The sequence below is a fragment of the Macadamia integrifolia genome, chromosome 13 (assembly GCF_013358625.1).
Source record: "Macadamia integrifolia cultivar HAES 741 chromosome 13, SCU_Mint_v3, whole genome shotgun sequence".
NCBI classification, from domain to species: domain Eukaryota; kingdom Viridiplantae; phylum Streptophyta; class Magnoliopsida; order Proteales; family Proteaceae; genus Macadamia; species Macadamia integrifolia.
Window position 1 is genome coordinate 15,461,807 of NC_056569.1, and position 17,647 is coordinate 15,479,453.

Below are 17,647 nucleotides of genomic sequence, written 5' to 3' on the forward strand. Positions count from 1 at the left end.
TTTTCCTAGACATGACAAATATTTGCTCACCACACTGACAACTTGTGAAATATCAGAACGAGTGCAAACCATAGCATACATAATGGAGCCAACTGCACTAGAGTATGGAATACGTGACATGTACTCCACCTCTTCATTTGTCTTAGGTGATAGAGCAGTTGAAAGTCTAAAATGAGATGCAAGAGGAGTAGTTATAGGTTTGACATCTTTCATGCCAAAACGATTCAATACCTTCTCAGTGTAATTTTGTTGAGATAGCCACAGCTTCCCTGCTTTTCTATCCCTCTTGATCTCCATATCAAGGATCTTCCTTGCTGCCCCCAAATCTTTCATCTCAAATTCAAAACTTAATTGTTCCTTCAACCTATTGACCTTATTCCTATCTTTTGCTGTAATCAATATATCATCAACATAAAGTAACAAATATATGAATGACCCATCAGAGAGCTTTCTGAAATAAACACAACAGTCATATTGACACCTGGAGTATCCAAAACTAGCCATGACTGAATCAAACCTTTTATACCACTATCTAGGAGACTGTTTCAAACCATATAGGGACTTCTTCAATAAGCATACATGGTCCTCCTTACCTTCAATAACAAACCCTTCAGGTTGATGCATATAAATCTGTTCTTCTAGTTCACTATGCAAGAATGTTGTTTTCACATCAAGTTGCTCCAACTCCAAATCATGCATAGCAATTAAAGCAAGTAAGACACGAATAGAACTATGCTTAACAACAGATGAGAAAATATCATTAAAATCAATTCCTTGTACCTGATTGCAGCCCTTTGCAACCAAACGTGCCTTGTACCTAGCATCTTCAATACCTGAGGGAAATTCCTTCTTCTTGAAGACCCATTTACAACTAATAATTTTCTTCCCTGTTCTCGGCTCCACAAGCCCCCAAGTCTGATTTTTATGAAGAGATTCCATCTCCTCATTCATGGCAATCAACCATTTTGTAGAACCAATTGAAACAACAACTTCAGAATATATTGCAGACTCATTATTTTCAATTGTATCTACAACAGACAATGTATAAGCAACAAATTCAGCATGCCCATACTTTTGTGGTTGTATAATATTCCTCCTTGGTCTATCCTTGGCAATGCTGTACCGCTCTTCTTCTTGATTCTCTTGAGCATCATCTCCTTCAGTAAAAGTAGATAGCTGGACTAAAGTAGATTGTGCTTTGTTTGAAGATGAACCACTAATTTCAAACTCCGCATTCTCTCTCGATTTTTCTTGACCTTCATCACAATGAATAGGAGCTTCTTTCCTAGGATGCAACATAGAAGATTCATCAAAAGTAACATCTCTGCTAATAAGAAATTTTGGAGACTTTGGATCAAGACACCACAATCTGTATCCTTTCACTCCAGATCCATACCCAAGAAAAATACATTTCTTAGCCCTAGGTTCCAACTTCCCTTCATTTACATGTGCATAAGTAGTACATCCAAATACTTTTAAATTTGAGTAGTCTGTAGGTTTACCTGACCAAACTTCTTCTAGAGTCTTGCACTCAATAGCTGTGCAAGGTGATCGATTCACCAACAAGGTTGCTCTGTTAACTGCTTCTGCCCAGAACTCCTTGCCCAATCCTGCTTTTGATAACATACACCTTGCCTTTTCTAACAAGGTTCTATTCATACGCTCTGCCACTCCATTCTACTGGGGTGTTTTAACAACTGTATGGTGTCGTGCAATACCTTCATTTTTGCAGAACTCATTAAAGTCACCTTCACAAAACTCTAAGCCATTATCGGTTCTCAACCTTTTAATTTGTTTCCCGGTCTGCTTCTCAAGCAAATTCTTCCACTGTTTGAAAGTGACAAATACTTCATTTTTGTGCTTCAAGAAATAGACCCAAACCTTCCCAGAGAAATCATCAATGAAAGTAAGCAAGTATCTTGCACCCCCTTTGAAGCAATTCTGGAGGTCCCCCATGGTCTGAATGAATGTAGTCCAAAGTTCCCTTGGTCCTATGAATAGTAATATTGAAACTAACTCTTTTCTGCTTCCCAAACACACAATGCTCATAGAACTCCATTGCTCCTGTACTCTGACCACACAACAAACCCCTTTTACTTAATGATGCCATCCCTCTTTCACTCATATGGCCTAATCTCATATGCCATAAATTTATGACATCTGATTCAGACATAAATGATGAAGTTGCTGCAATAGACCCAGTGACTGTAGTACCCTGCAACACATACAAACTGCAAACCTTGATTCCTTTCATCAATAGGAGAACACCCTTGCTGATCTTCATAACTCCACCTTCAGCTGTATACTTGCACCCATTTGAATCAAGAGTGCCTAAACTGATGGGATTCTTTTCCAAATCAGGGACATGCCTGACATTAGACAAGCTTTTGACAATGCCATCTTACATCTTGATATTGATCGTTCCCATTCTAATAGTCTTACAAGAAGCATTATTTCCTATCAACACAACTCCACCTCGAACTGATTCGTATGTGGAGAACCATTCACGATTGGAACACATATGGTAGGAACAACCAGTGTCAAGAATCTATTCATCCTGTGATCTAACTTTATCATCAGTCACCAAAAGCATATCAGAATCACTCTCATCTTCAGCAATACTAGCTTCTGCAGAATCATCTTTTTTCTGTTGATTTTGAGCACTACCACCTGCCTTCTGCTTATTTAAAAGCTTATAACATTTAGATTTAATATGCCTTTTTTTCTTATAGTAATTGCAGGTTAAATTCTTGTGCTTAGATTTTGATCTAGCCTTCTTTTTGTCACCATATGAACCCCTTTCATTCGTTCTCCCTCTAGCTACCAAACCAACACCATCAGATTTATTGGTAGATCTCAACTCATCATCAATCTTCTGCTTGCTTTGCAGATTCGTTTTGACATCCTCAATAGAGATTGTCTCTCTACTATAAATCATGGTATCCCTAAAATGCTTATAAGATGGAGGCAGAGAACATAACAATAATAGGGCCAAATCCTCATCGTCTATTTTAACATCTATCCTTTTCAAATCAGTAACAATAGAATTGAACTCAGATATATGTGATTTAATAGAAGTACCTTCACCCATATGAAGGGTACACAGTTATTGCTTCAATCTCAACCTATTGGTGAGGGATTTGGTCATGTAGAGGTTTTCTAACTTCACCCATAACTCTGCAGCCGTTTTTTCTGAAAGAACTTCCTGTAGAACATCATTCGAAAGACACAACTGAATAGGTGAAAGGGCTTTATCATCCAAATCGTTCCAATCATCATCGGACATAGTTGCAGATTTCTTCGCCTTCCCAAATAGGGTTTTCTACAAATCCTGCTGCGTGAGAACAGCTATCATTCGAACCTGCCATAAACTAAAATTAATGTTGCCGTCGAACCTATCAATATCATATTTCGTTGAAGCCATGGATCGAAGTAACCCACAGCTCTGATACCAGTTTGTAAGATCAAACACCAAGAAACACGAATAATAAAAAGACAATAGATCCATATGACAGAGATTTAACGAGGTTCAAACACCAGGGTGGTGTGCTACGTCCTCGGGCGAAGAAGAAGATGATTCACTATGTAGAAGAGAAATTACACCCTAGTAGCGGCGAGGAAAAACTTGCCCTGAAACCCTAGCTGCGTGAAAATCCTGGAATACGATGACTTTCTCAACAAGCAACAGTATATTATATATACTCCAAATCGTAGGTCGACCCATTGGGTCACGGTCAATCCGGCCCAACCCCTCTGCTTCCATCACAGATCTCAGAAAATTTCTCATTCGGGTCGCCACCAAAATATGTCGGATCGGGTCAATCTTCAAAACGGGTCAAGAATTCGAGACAAACTTAACACCTTTATTTTGAAAAGCTTATAATGTTACTTATGTTACTACGAGCCTGTGAGCTATAGATTTCTTGTTACATAGAGTATTAACATATGGATATGGATTTTTTTTTTTTTTTTTTGTCACCATCATAACAATATGGTTTGTTACATGTTTTGTTCCAACTAAACTTTTCTACATAATGGATAGCCATTTATTAGATTCTTGTGTATGGTCTTCTGAAAATCTATTAATTATTTATTCATATCCAAAATGAGAATATAAAAAAAAAAAAAAAAAAAAAACATTTAGTGGCTTTTCCTGACTATAGGTCTTTTGTTTTAAAATAAAAAACATTTCTTGTAGTGGTGTTTACTTACACACGTCACTATATGTTCATTTATTAAAAAAAAAAAAAAAAGACACTATATTTAGCGGCATTTAGCAATAAACACTCCCATATGCACTCGCATTCATAAGTAAACAACGCTGGAATTCCTTCCTATATAGGCGGATGTAACATGATAGCGGTGTTACGATAAACGCCGTTGTATATAATCTTTTAGTGGCGCGTTTATTCATATACGTTGTCGAAGAGATTTTACGTGTGTGGTTGCAAAAAACACCGTAGTTCTTTTGCTGCGATAAATATGATAACCTTTGGGTGGTGTTTTCTATAAACACCGTCATAGTACATATATATATATATATCTTTATATAGCCTATCATGAAAAGTAAAAATTTCGTTCATATTGATGCTTCTACATGCACTTGCATTTACCCTCTTGCTGGTGCAGGACCCACTCTGTCTTTTAGGAAACCCTCTTCCAAAAAATTATTACATTTTACCGTGGTAAAATATCAATCCATAATAGTACTAATTTTTTTAATAAAAATAACCATCAGAAATGGTAAACAAACAACCGCCTCCAATTTGAGCTTTTAATACAAATATTTTAGCAGTAAATGGTTTGGCTTCAGTAATTACCCGCATAAATTAAAATAATATTTTTAATTTCAACTATTATAATCATTGTATTCTTCAAAATACTATTTTTATTCTTACAAAATTATTTGTAAAACAGCCAGAAAGTTTTCCTTGGACTGGACTTAGTTATGTGTTTTTATTTTTTTTGGGGTCCCAAGATTGGGCGCGGCCCTATATATGGGGCCCACTTTACCGATGGGTGGTGGTGGGGAAGGTTTCAATAGTCCCAGAGGAAAGAGGCAAGAGGTTTCTGATTGGTAGGTAGGAAGGGATGATGGATGAGCTCGGATTTCTCTACATATTTTTAAATATTGGTTTTGTATCGGTCGTACGATATCAGCATCGGTTGCTACTAATATTGATATCTGATCAAAATCTAGATTGGATACTTGTATTCTTTCAGACGTAATATAGTTAAAAAATGGAAAAATGTTGGGTATGCCGCCGATATCAAGTATGCTAGCACCCATTGTGTCTATCTCTCTTCCTTTTTTTTTAAATGATCTTCATATCTTTCCTGAATGATACTCTATCATGTGTTCCTATTGGTACTAATCGCTAGCATACTTGATATTGGCACGTAACTATCCCTCTCCCTAAATATATATATATATATATATATATATTTTTAAGCAAAGGGCAAAAGTGATGGATACGCATCCAGATCGGATCGGATCGGATCGGATCGGTATCAGCATATCCGTATTCCTAAATCTGTTGTTCTTTCTCTATAATTGAAGATATTTTCTATCCTATCTTTTACGGAATTTTGCAAACAATTGTAGCCATTATGAATTTATGACTCTAATTGTGAACAAAAAGAAAGGGGAAATACAAAGGAAGGCTCTTTTACTCTTTTGAAGATCATTCCTTTGCACCTTTAGAGAGATTCAGAATTTCTTTTCAATTCAAAGATCTAAGAAACTTTGATAAAGTAGACAATTAAGCTGCAAACAAGATGGTTGATGCAGTTATTCTTCGAGCTGTTCTTCAGAACATTAACTGTTGACATGTGGAATTCAAGGATGTTCAATTCCTGTAACCACTCGTCTTGAAAAAGTAGCATCAATCATGGGCACATTTCCTGCTCACCACTTGAAAGGACTCTCGGAGGATGATTGTTGGGCTTTGTTCAAGCAACGCTCATTGAAACACACTACAATGCTGCAACGTCTACATATCAGTTGCTGCACGGGACTGACTGCTTTGCCAGAGTGGATCCACAATCTCCTGTCTCTTCGAATTATTGACATTTTTAGTTGTCAAAATCTTAGTTTCTTGCCAGACAGTTTTCAACATATGACAGCCCTCCAAACTCTTATAATTGATAATTGCCCCGTATTAGAGACACGATATAGAGAAGGGGGAGAAGACTGGCACAAGATATCCCACATTCCAAATGTCATCTTCAGATCACGGCCATCACCAGTATTCATGAGACAAAACCGTCGATGTTGGGATATTCTCTTGAAGTCGAGGAGGAGGAGGAGGAGGAGGAGGAGGAGGAGGTGATGCATTATCTAAGGTATGACCTCTCTCTCAGTTTATTTGAAAAAAGATTTCTTACGTCACTCACTTTTGTAAATAAATTACACAAGTCTATTTTGTTAGTTGAAAATCGTTAAGTGATGATGTCACGAGGTTAATATTTACTAAATGACCAAACTACCCTTGAAGAAGCATAAACTTACCATTTTACCCTTGATTGTAAAGCCCTAAATAGATTGATAAAAACCAGATTTGGGCTTAGGGCTTATCTTTTCTCCTTGCTTATCAATGATGGCGCTCCATGGCTGCTCGACGACGACGACGATGCCAGCGTAACAGAGGCTACTCCAACTATCTTAGTGCCGGAGGGATCAAAATGAGAGAGAGATCGATGGATCGATTAGGGATGGAGGTAAGGAGATTGTTATTATCAAGAAGAGAACAGGGGTTTCGAGTTGAGGTTCGATGGGACTAAAGGAGAGATAAAGAAGATAAATCTGTTGTTGCTTGTTGGTGTATGATGTCTTGTATTCCGTCGCAGTTTAATCCAGGGAGTACTGGTGCAGCACCTAGACAGCCAAGACGGCGGTCCCGCTAACCGGTTAGTGGGCCGTGGGGGTTGCAAGGGGGGCAGAAGGCCCCCCTGCATGCAGGGGGTGTAGGGGGGCGTAGCCCCCCGCTCGAATTTTTTATTTGAGGGCAATTGTATTTTAATCCGGATTATGGTGGCAGTTGTAGTTTAATTCGGATTAGGGTTTTTTCTCGCTATATATTTGTAGCGAGGGTTTCTTTCTCTGTAATGCAAGCAATACTGAGAGGTGTGAGGACGAGCGCTGTAACCCTATTCTCCATTGATAGTGAAGCAAGATCTCATCTCATCGGGGATGTAGGCAACATTGCCGAACCTCGTAAAATCCATGTGCATTGTTTGTTATGTTTTTCCATTATCTTCTGCATCGTTTTAGGGTTGCGTTTCTACAGTTGCTTACAGATGAAGAAATACTGAAAGATACGAGTAATTGCTGCTGTCACACCCCGCATCGACTCACCTGAGGGTTGGTAACATGGACACGCACACGTGTCCACAATCTATCTAGGATCCATAATGCAGTACTTTAAGTGCACAAATTATGAAATGATTCTACGAACACGAGATAATAATACTAGTCAAATAAACATAACTGGTGAAGTCTAATAACATTTATCATATTTATCAAAATGTTTTCGCAGCGGAATTTAAATTACAATTATACCTCTAGGGCTACATATGATATGTAAACAAAATAATCAAAAGGGAAGATGATATTCTCATCCTCAGCGTGCTCCGAAAGCACAATCATCGCATGCACAACCATCTTCGTGCATGACCAACTCCTCGTCCCAAATGTCACCTTCGTAGAAGGCGGGCTCCTTAGCCACAGTCCCTGTATGGTTCCTGAATCCACATCTAAAAAGGGAGCAACAACAGGGGTGAGCTTCCATGAAGCCCAGTGAGGGGTGCACACAAACATCCACAATAAATCATGAAATAAAACAATGTAAATGCCCAACCAAACCAATATGAATGCAATGCCATGATCTGGATTATTAGCAAACAAACATAATCAATATATTCTAAGTCCATAATGTGTATTAGTACTATTATAACATAGGTGGTATTCCCAGTCATGAATGTACGTTATCAGTCCTCGAGGATATAAGCTAATTGCAAGTCAGGAGCATACTGGTCCTTACATGGTTTCTTTGGTACCCAACAAGTCCTTATTAATAATCCCTCACAATACCATTACATCGAATCCAACATCGCATATAGGGTATACCCACTGCCAAATCCAACATCACTTGAGGGTTTGTCACGATGTTGGCATCTATGCACCTTAGTCACTGAAAATCGTCCCCAACCACGAACCGTCAAACAGTAGAATTAGCCAATACGTAAACCTCTATTGGCAAGGGTTGTAGCACCAGGGTGGCTATCCTAGCCTAATGCATTCTAATATACCACATCACATTATAATCCCACACACACCCTGTGGGTATACAGTGCCAAAACCAACCTTCAACCACCTTGTACCCCACACTCACACACTATGGACGTACAGTGTCGGAACCAGCCTTTGGCTACCTTGCATCCCAGTCACACACACACACACACACACACACACACACTTTATTCACATCTCATGTCATTATGCAACATACACATCCAACACAAATAACAAGTTTATAATATGAAATTAATATGCTCATCCATATATTATGCATCATAACATAAACATTTCATAAAATAAAATCACACAAATCCCCTCACCTCGAGTCCTAGGTGATGATGAACAACTGATGGCCTCGCACCATATTGTCTCGTCACCTCTTAGTTCTACTCCTATGATACATAAGATTTTTAAGAAAATAAATCATCCATAAGGAAATAAGACCCTAGGCACATGTTATAGTTTCATTTCTTATTCCCTTTTTCTTTGAAATCATTCTCAAATTGGGGGGTTTTATGAGTATAGGGCCGATTTAGATGTGGGGGATGTTCTCCCCCATCAATTAACTTAGATTAAGTGTAGTCAATGGATTGGTTAAGATCGGTTTGCACAATTCACCCAAAATTTTTCAAAATTCCAGTTGCGACCAAGCTAAATTAGGGAATTTCGATTGAGGGTTTATGTGGTGACCACCAATGGCCTATGTGGTCACCTCAATCCACTATACATATATTTAATTTCATTTTTTCCAACCCAGTTTTGGGTTTGAATGGTGGGATGTAGAAGATTTGGGGGAAAATCCATAATTTCTAGGGTTTAGTTATCCAAATTGGGGATTTTAAATGAAAAAAATCATGAAGGAGAGTTCATAGACTCAAATTGATCTATCAATCTTGTTAGGATAAGCCTCTTACACTAAATCCCTCTCCCAATTTGTAGCATTGAAAAGAGGAAAAGTGGGTTTTAGGAAATTTTTCCATTTCTAGGTTTTGTGTTGCCCAAAATGGGGTTTGAAGTGGGGATTTCCTAGAGGAAGGCTCATAGGTTCAAATGAAACCATTGATCTTGCTAAAGCAAGTCCCCAGCATTAAATCCCCCTCCCAATTAGTAGTTTTAGTGAGTGGGGAGGTGAGCATCGATTGTGGTGTGACACTCAAGAATACGGCAAGTACCGGATCTACTTGGGAGATCGGTGAGGTGTCCTTACCAAAAATATGACAAGTATTAAGGGGTTTGGGAGATCAGTGAGGGTGTGCAAACTTTATTGCGACATTGCCTAGGGAGAGATTCCTGGACTAGTTAATAAATCTCCAGCTTCTTTAACATGACACGACGCGTTTTAAAGCCTTGAGGCCCATGGGTAAAAAAGGACAATATTGTGCAACATTAATAGGGTCGGGGCATTACAAATGATATCAGAGTAGATCCCGACAATGTGTGGGGCCACAACGAGGACGTTGTGCTAAAAGGGGGGAGGTTGTGACACCCAAGAATACGGTAAGTACTAGACCCACTTGGGAGATCGGTGAAGTGTCCCCCCAAGAATATGGTAAGTACCAAGGGATTTGGGAGATCGGTGAGAGTGTGCAAAATTTAGTCCCACATCGCCTAGGGAGAGATTTCTGGACTAGTTAATAACCTCTAGCTTTCCTTAACATGACACAACACGTTTTAAACCTTTGAGGCCCATGGGTCAAAGAAGATAATATTGTGCAAGGTTAATGGGGTCGGGGCGTTACATGTGGGGTTTCTCTTGCCTAGCTTAAGAAAGAGTAGAAATGGAATAGAGAGAGAGACGACTTCCTAGACGGTAGAGAGAGAGAGAGAGAGACAGAGAGGTGGTTTACCTTAAATGGGTAGATGTTTCTCCCCTCTTCTTCCTCCTCCCTTGCTCTTCTCCTCCTCCTCCTCCTTCTTCTTCTCCTTTCTCCCTTCTCTTGTTTTTAGTTTGGTAGGAATGAAAAGAATGGGTAAGGACTTCTATTTATATAATCACTTAAGTTAACTAAGGGTTGTTTGGAAAAATAATGGGTTTCTACCCTTTACCAGTTTAAATTATAATTTGGGATAATGGGCCCACCTTGGGATGTCTCAATATATTAATCTATTTCTAATTATGTTGTTCCATCCTTGGGATTGAGTTTGAGTTACCTGGATGCGAGGGATTGAGTCCCACAGCCAAGTAACCCGGTTTTGGCCGGTACACCTCACTGGAGGTTTTCACCGTTGAAAGCCGAATTGGTCCCTTTGTGTGGAAATGGATCTTTAATTTGAGTGGGGCCTTCCCAAAGTGTTTTCAAGTGTATGGGCTCCATTTTTTATATATTTTACTATTAAAGCTCGAGAATTTTCCCGTGAAGTGTGAGGGCTTGACTAACCTTTTTTTTCTGCGCTCGAAACCTCTTCCAATTTTTAATGTATGAGTAGCAGCTGCAAGTGGGGTCATCCTTCCCTTCCCAAAAAAATACGATTTCTACCCAGAATTCATTGGTATTGGTGTCCTCTGGTGTCTCATCTGTACATTTAAATTAGGAATTTTAGGGCACGGGTATAACAGCTGCAATAGTAACTCATTAGACGATTAATGATAGAGAGAGAGAGAGTCTTGAAGTTTTGCTTTCAATATCCTTATTTCTCCAATTTTTGTGGTGGGGTTTCCAATTGAGATTTGGGGTCCAAGAATATTGAATACTCTATGTGCAAGAGAGGATATTTTTTTCCGTGAGAGAGAGCAAAGATATCTTTGTGTTTCGTCTCAATGTGGAAACGAATTGGTCAAGCTAATGTAGTCACAAGAAGTAGAGTGATTGAAGAGTGAATAGAAGGGGTCCCTAACTCCAGGCAGTGAGCCGATCCCAGATTGTTGAATATCCTTGTTAAAATCTCAACTTCTATTCTTTTCTAGGATTTTCCTTTTAAAGCTCTATTACTTATTTTCCTTTGAGCTTGGACGCTACTGTTTATGCAAATTCTGGACAAATTCAATTTGGGAGATGTAGATCTGAAGGTTCATATGGGAAAGTTGCAGGGAGGGTGAAATGGGGAAGAAATTAGGAGCGAGAGGGCTTTAGTGTTTGGGTTATATTGGCGTCAGCTGTGGGTTGCAGCTATGAGAGAGAGAGAGAGAGAGAGAGAGAGAGAGGTTAGAGCAAGCTCACTGTTGAACGGATAAGAAAGAAACATGAGAACCCAATGGTTAGAAAGGCGCTCAGAGAATCCTTTCCCTGTTGTTATATAGTGGTTAGTAACAGCCTAACAGGGTAAAAAAAAGTCAAAAAAAGTCTTATCACGTTTTAAGTTTACGTTGTTAATTATTAGGAGTGCCCTGGATATTATTTTCAAATAGTGGAATTATAGGAAATAAATGATATTTTTAGAGGTGATACAAGAAAATTTTCCTTCTTTTAATATTGATTTAGTATGTATAATCAGTTCAATAGCATACCAATTCTATTTAGTTCAAAATCAATGAAAGAATGCGTTTGAGATTCAATCATAAACCACTTTGCCCTAGATGTATGTAAATTGCCCCCTTCACCCGCTCCCCCCTCCCATGTGAAAACCGTTTGCAGCCGCTGGACTGGTGCAATGAGTATTAGGTGGCTGGAAACCCCTTGGGGCATATGCCCAGATGCTCTCAGCTATCCAATGCTTGCCGCATCTCACCACTCACTGTAGAGGATGTGGGCTCACCCCTCCACCTCAAGTGCTAACACACCATTTTTTGCTAAAAGTCAGCAAGTATATGTATTAAAAAAAAAAAAAAATAGAGTATAGGATTAACGTCTAGGCATTCCTAGACGGATACAAAATTAAAATGAATAGTGTTACGTTCCAAGCTCCACCCACCTTCGGCAAAGCCATCAGCAAGGGAGAAAAGAACAAACGCCACCTCAATTGAGGATCACCTTCACCATTGCCACCTTAGTGCTTACATACTAAGGCATTAGAAATATTAATACAAAGATAAATTATTAGTTGAAACGACTCGAGATGGCTAATGCCAACGCCCACCTAAGCCAAGGAATAAGGGCGGGGCAGATTGATTGTTTAGACTGTTTTATTGTTTAAATTTGAAACCAAACTGATAATAAATAGATTTTAGTTTAAAGGGTTTGATTTAGTTTCGATGAATGGATTTGATTAACAATTTACACTTTACTTGAAGTAAATGAGATGAACTTGATGAGGAATTGGGAGCTTATAAACTATGTAGCTTCTTTCAAAAAAAAAAAAATGTTGTTGAAAATTTGAAGGTTAGGGATTCAAGATTTTACTTTTAAAAGAGTAACCTTACCCCAATTGATAAGTCAAAGTTGACAAATTCTAGCAGAAGTGGAGAAAATACAAGTTTCCATGGAAATTGTTCTAAATTCACTGTCTAATATATTGTACCTCTTTTTTATTTTTCCTTTTATTTATTTATTTATTTATTTTATCTCAAGTGAATAAATATTTGAGTTGCGTTTGAAATGGTACATTGTCTACTAATAATTTTGAGTGAACATAAAGACAAGAAATTTCTTAGAAAGAGCATTAATTTAAGAAGTACTAAAAATCTAGGAGAGGGTTCTCTCGTAGATGCCGCATGGCTCATGTGCCAGCATGGGGTCCAACGAGATTTCAGCCTTTCATGAGAGATAGGGTGGTCATTTGACCCTCTCTATATCTGGCATAGGGGTTACACTGCCTTTTAGGCTTCTTTTTCATTAAAAGTATAAGTTAAATATATCATTTATTTAAGACGGGTCTCATAAGAATGCAACGAATACTACTCATATTCATTCTTCAATATGCTTTGTTTGACAAACTTTAAGTTATATTTGGTTGCAATGGGAATGGAAGGGGAGGAGAGTGAAAAATTTTGAACTTTAAAAGTAAAATTTTGTAATCGCTACCCTATATTATTTTATAAACTACTTAAATTTCTTACCAAACTTAATAATGATACATATTACATGTTTTTTTTTTTTAATACCAAATAGATTTGGATGCAAAAGAGAGTGAAATTTAATAATCAAATATAAAATAACTTTAAATTAATGATATAATCACATGGGGTAATGATTACAAAAGTTTCTTTTATAAGTTTGAAAACTTCACTTTCCTTTCTTATAATGCCCTTCGCAATGAAACAAAATCTCAGAGATTCCATTGAAATTTCCACAATGGTTTTCATATCATTTCGTGACTTTTTAACTATAAATTTCAATAAAAAGTATGGGTCAAGCCTAAGCCCGGCCTAATCGGTTCTTTTGTAGTGTGGGGTGTGGACCGACTTTGAAGACATAAGTGGAGTGAACCATTGGTTTAAAAATTTGAACAAGTGAAACCTATTTATTATTTTGAAAACTAAATTTAAGTCACCAATCTACGATGCCATAGCAAAAACATCATTCTTAATCATTTAATGATGAAAGTGGATTCCAAAATCAATTTACATGGCACAAGACCAAAACAAGTGCATTTTCAGAATCAAGCTATTGACAAAAATGGGTTTCACGACCAACTCATACAATGCACAATTATTAAAAATGCATTTTTTTTTTAGCCACTGGAATGAGAATGTGGATTAATCTAAATTCAATCCACCTTAAAAAAAAGGGATGGAGGATAGGAAGAATAAGGGCCTTAATAATGGGGGAACATCGGATCATACAATGTTATTCTAAATGTGAAAATATGTCATAAATTCTCATGAAATGAACATTCTAAAATCTAAGATGTCATGAGACTATTGAATTAGACAAGATTTCCCCAATAAATGAATTCAAGAAATAATCTTTAAGAAATTGAGAAAATCAAGTCATGCCATCGTTGAATTCAAACTTATTCTTTAGCTCAAGAAAAATTCAGGCAATTCTTTTGGCTATGAATGAGTTCAAAAAAGATCTTCAAGAAATTAAAGAGTGTAAACACTAAACAATGCCATTATTAAAATCTAAAACCATTCTTAGCTCAATAGAATTAAAGGGGATAGGGAGAATCTCAATGAGTGGATTTGAAAAAATAGTGCTAAGAAATTTGGAAGAATTATTCCATGATATGCTTAGCCTTAAAGCTTATGGAAATTAAGAAATTTCATTAAAAATGCATCCATAATGACAAGCTAGCATTTCATCTTTAATTCCATTAAAGAGACATCTAAATCCATGAAAGAATATAAGAATTTAAACATGGTTCTACAAATGGATTGCAGGAATTTCATCAAAAATGCATCCATAAAGACAAGCTATCATCCATGCGTAATCCCATTAAAGAATCATCTAAATCCATAAAGGCATACAATAATTCAAGCATAATTTTTTATATGAACTATAGGAATTTAATAAAAAATGTATTCATAAAGAGCTATCATCCCATCCGCAATTCCATTGAAGATCATCTAAACCTATGGAGGTATACAAGAATTCAAGCATGATACCTTGTATGGACTGTAGAAAATTCATCTAAATAGCAAATTCTTGTTATGTAAGATAAAAAGGCAAGAACAATACTTATAGAATGATCAAAATATGAGATTATCTTATCCATAGCAAACAAATATGTCCTAATATTCCAAAATAATATTCAATTAACTATTTAAATTGATTAATCACTTGTTTGATGTTAAGTGTTACAAAAAGTTAAAGACTTTTGATACCTTTCCTACTCAGCTCCATGTAAAAAAAGGAGCCAAAAAATAAAAAAATAAATTTTGATTATATACATATATATATATATATAGGTGAAAAGGATGGGTAATTTGGGTATTGTAAGACAGTAAAAGAGGAGAGGTAGAGGTAAAAGTCTATATGTAGGAGAGTATTATAAACCATGTTTAAGATAGGATAATATTAATAAATATGGGCTAAGTGCAGCGAGTGATCGTACTTGCCCCTTTATAATATACAAATGGTCTACAAGCAAATAATATAGGAGAGTATATTAATGAGATGTGATTGAATGGTTTCATTTTTAAAGGGTCTTTAAGTCAATGGCATGGGAGAACTCACTAATGAACTGCACTTGAAATATTTCATATAACACCACCTAAAAAAGAAAAGTTTGATATGATAAAGAGGGCAACAAGATCATTGCACATTAGGAAGAGACACAGGGGTACTCACATATGCTCTTCGTGATTTTTTAAATTGTTTACCAAGAAGAATTAAAACATTCCTCATATTTTCCATTACCAATATAAAAAAAGGATCGAGTGCACTAGGTTCCAGCATGTGTGAGGTTCGAGGGGATGAAAACTATGCAATCTTATCCGGAGAATGTCGAGAAACTGTTTCGATAGTTTAACCACTAGATATTAAATTTTCCTAAAAAAAAAAAAAGTTTATTAATATTAAATCTCCTTAGCAAAAGCAGGAGAATAAGTCTTTCCCAGTTGGAACCTAAATTCACCACTACGAATAATCATGAGTCGGTGATTATTTATTTCATTATGTGGCTTAAGGCCACATCAATTAGTTGAACCACTCCCTATTTAATATTTGTAAATAGGGGAATTGTTCTTGGACTGTGAGACTTAAAATAATCCAAGAGGGAAGGGCATATCATATACGACCGGACTCCGGAGAGGTTAAGTCAAGCACCTAACGCGTTTTATTCCATTACTGACTCTTTTGAGTACCATAATTCCACAATTCCATCATACTCGCAAGACAGATTCAGAGTTTCCTTCCAATTGACAGACCTAAACAACTTTGATCAACAAAGATGGTTGATGCCCTTATTCTTCGAGTTGTTCTTCAGAACATCAACTCCTTACTTCAGGAGGAGTTTGCTTTGGTATGGGGAGTCGATCGAGAGATGAGAAAGCTTTCTAACACCTTAGCTACAATTCAAGATGTATTGGAGGATCCTGAGGAGAAACAGTTGAAGGATAAGACGATCAAAAATTGGTTAAAGAAACTCAAGGAAGCGGCTTATGATGCAGACGACATCTTAGATGAGTGTGCGGCCAAAGCACTTGAGGTGAAAGCCCAGTTGGGAAACTGCAACAACTCTACTAACAAGGTAAGTCAATCTTTCTTATCTTGGTTCAATTTTAAACAACTTTTGTTTCGTCGCAACATTGGACACAGAATAAAAGATATTAGAGAGAGATTTGATGATATTGCTGATGAGAGGTCCAAATTTCATCTGAACCCGCGGGGAATTGTGGAATGGGCTGTTAATGAGAGCAGTACTGAACGAGAGACTAGCTCCATTCTGCCTACTGAACACCAAGTTTATGGAAGAGAAGGGGATAGAGAAAAGATAGTTAAAGTATTGCTAGACAATAATAGCAACCCAAATTTATTGATTTATCCAATAATCGGAATGGGTGGTCTTGGGAAGACCACACTTGCTCAACTAGTCTACAACGATGAAAGAGTGAAAAATCATTTTGAGACCAGAAGTTGGGTTTGTGTATCTGATGATTTTGATATAAAAAGCCTTACCAAAGCAATCATAGAATCCATGGGTGGAACTGCAAATGATCTCACTGAGTTGGATCCAATGCAAAGCCGCCTTCGTGAGATGTTGAGTAGGAGGCGGAGATTTTTGCTTGTACTTGATGATGTTTGGAATGAAGATCAGGACAAATGGGACAGGGTGAAATCTTCATTAACATGTGGAAATGAAGGATGTGCATTTCTCGTAACCACTCGTGTGGAGAAAGTAGCATCAATCATGGGCACATTTCCTGCTCACCACTTGAAAGGACTCTCAGAGGACGATTGTTGGGATTTGTTCAAGCAACGTGCATTTGGAGATGCGAGAGAAGAGATTGCAAACTTGGTAGTGATTGGGAAGGAGATTGTGAAGAAGTGTGGAGGTGTACCTCTGGCTGCAAAGGCTTTAGGAGGCTTAATGCGCTTCAAACACACAGAGACTGAATGGTTGTTTATGAGAGACAGTGAAATTTGGGATCTACCAGAAGACGAAGAAAATACGATATTGCCAGCATTGAGACTCAGAGGCCGTTTGGTAGTGTTCATAAAAAACGTTTCTAGCATTTTTGAGTGTTAATAGAACCAAAAAACGCAAAAAACCGTTTGGTTCTATAAAGCTCCGTTCCTGTTTTTTTGAAACTCAAAGTACATAAAAAACGAAAAATCAGTGATTTGACGAAACACCCCGCTACCTGTTCTGTCGGTGGGTTTCGTTTCAAAATAATATATGTTGAAACAATCGTTCCCGACCCAATACCACGACAGAGAGAGGAGAGCAGAGGAGAGAAGCCAAAACCGTCTCAGGTCTCGTTCTTCTTCTTCCTCCAACCTTCGTTCCCGACGGTCGGCGACAGAGAGAGGAGATCAGCGAGGAGAGAAGCCAGAACCCATATCTGAACTTCTGAAAAACCCATCT

At 37.5% G+C, this 17,647-nt stretch overlaps 1 protein-coding gene across 1 annotated transcript; it reads left to right on the forward strand.

Annotated features, from left to right (window-relative positions):
* Positions 1 to 15,912: 15,912 nt before the first annotated feature.
* On the forward strand, positions 15,913 to 17,340 carry LOC122060184 (putative disease resistance protein RGA3). The gene has a single exon (XM_042623381.1). It carries the CDS (start codon positions 16,010 to 16,012, stop codon positions 17,306 to 17,308), a length of 1,299 nt encoding a protein of 432 aa, XP_042479315.1. The 5' UTR covers positions 15,913 to 16,009; the 3' UTR covers positions 17,309 to 17,340.
* Positions 17,341 to 17,647: the final 307 nt, after the last annotated feature.

Bases quoted from the DNA above. Each gene is read 5' to 3' on its own strand.
- LOC122060184 (XM_042623381.1), top strand. From the start codon at position 16,010: ATGGTTGATGCCCTTATTCTTCGAGTTGTTCTTCAGAACATCAACTCC.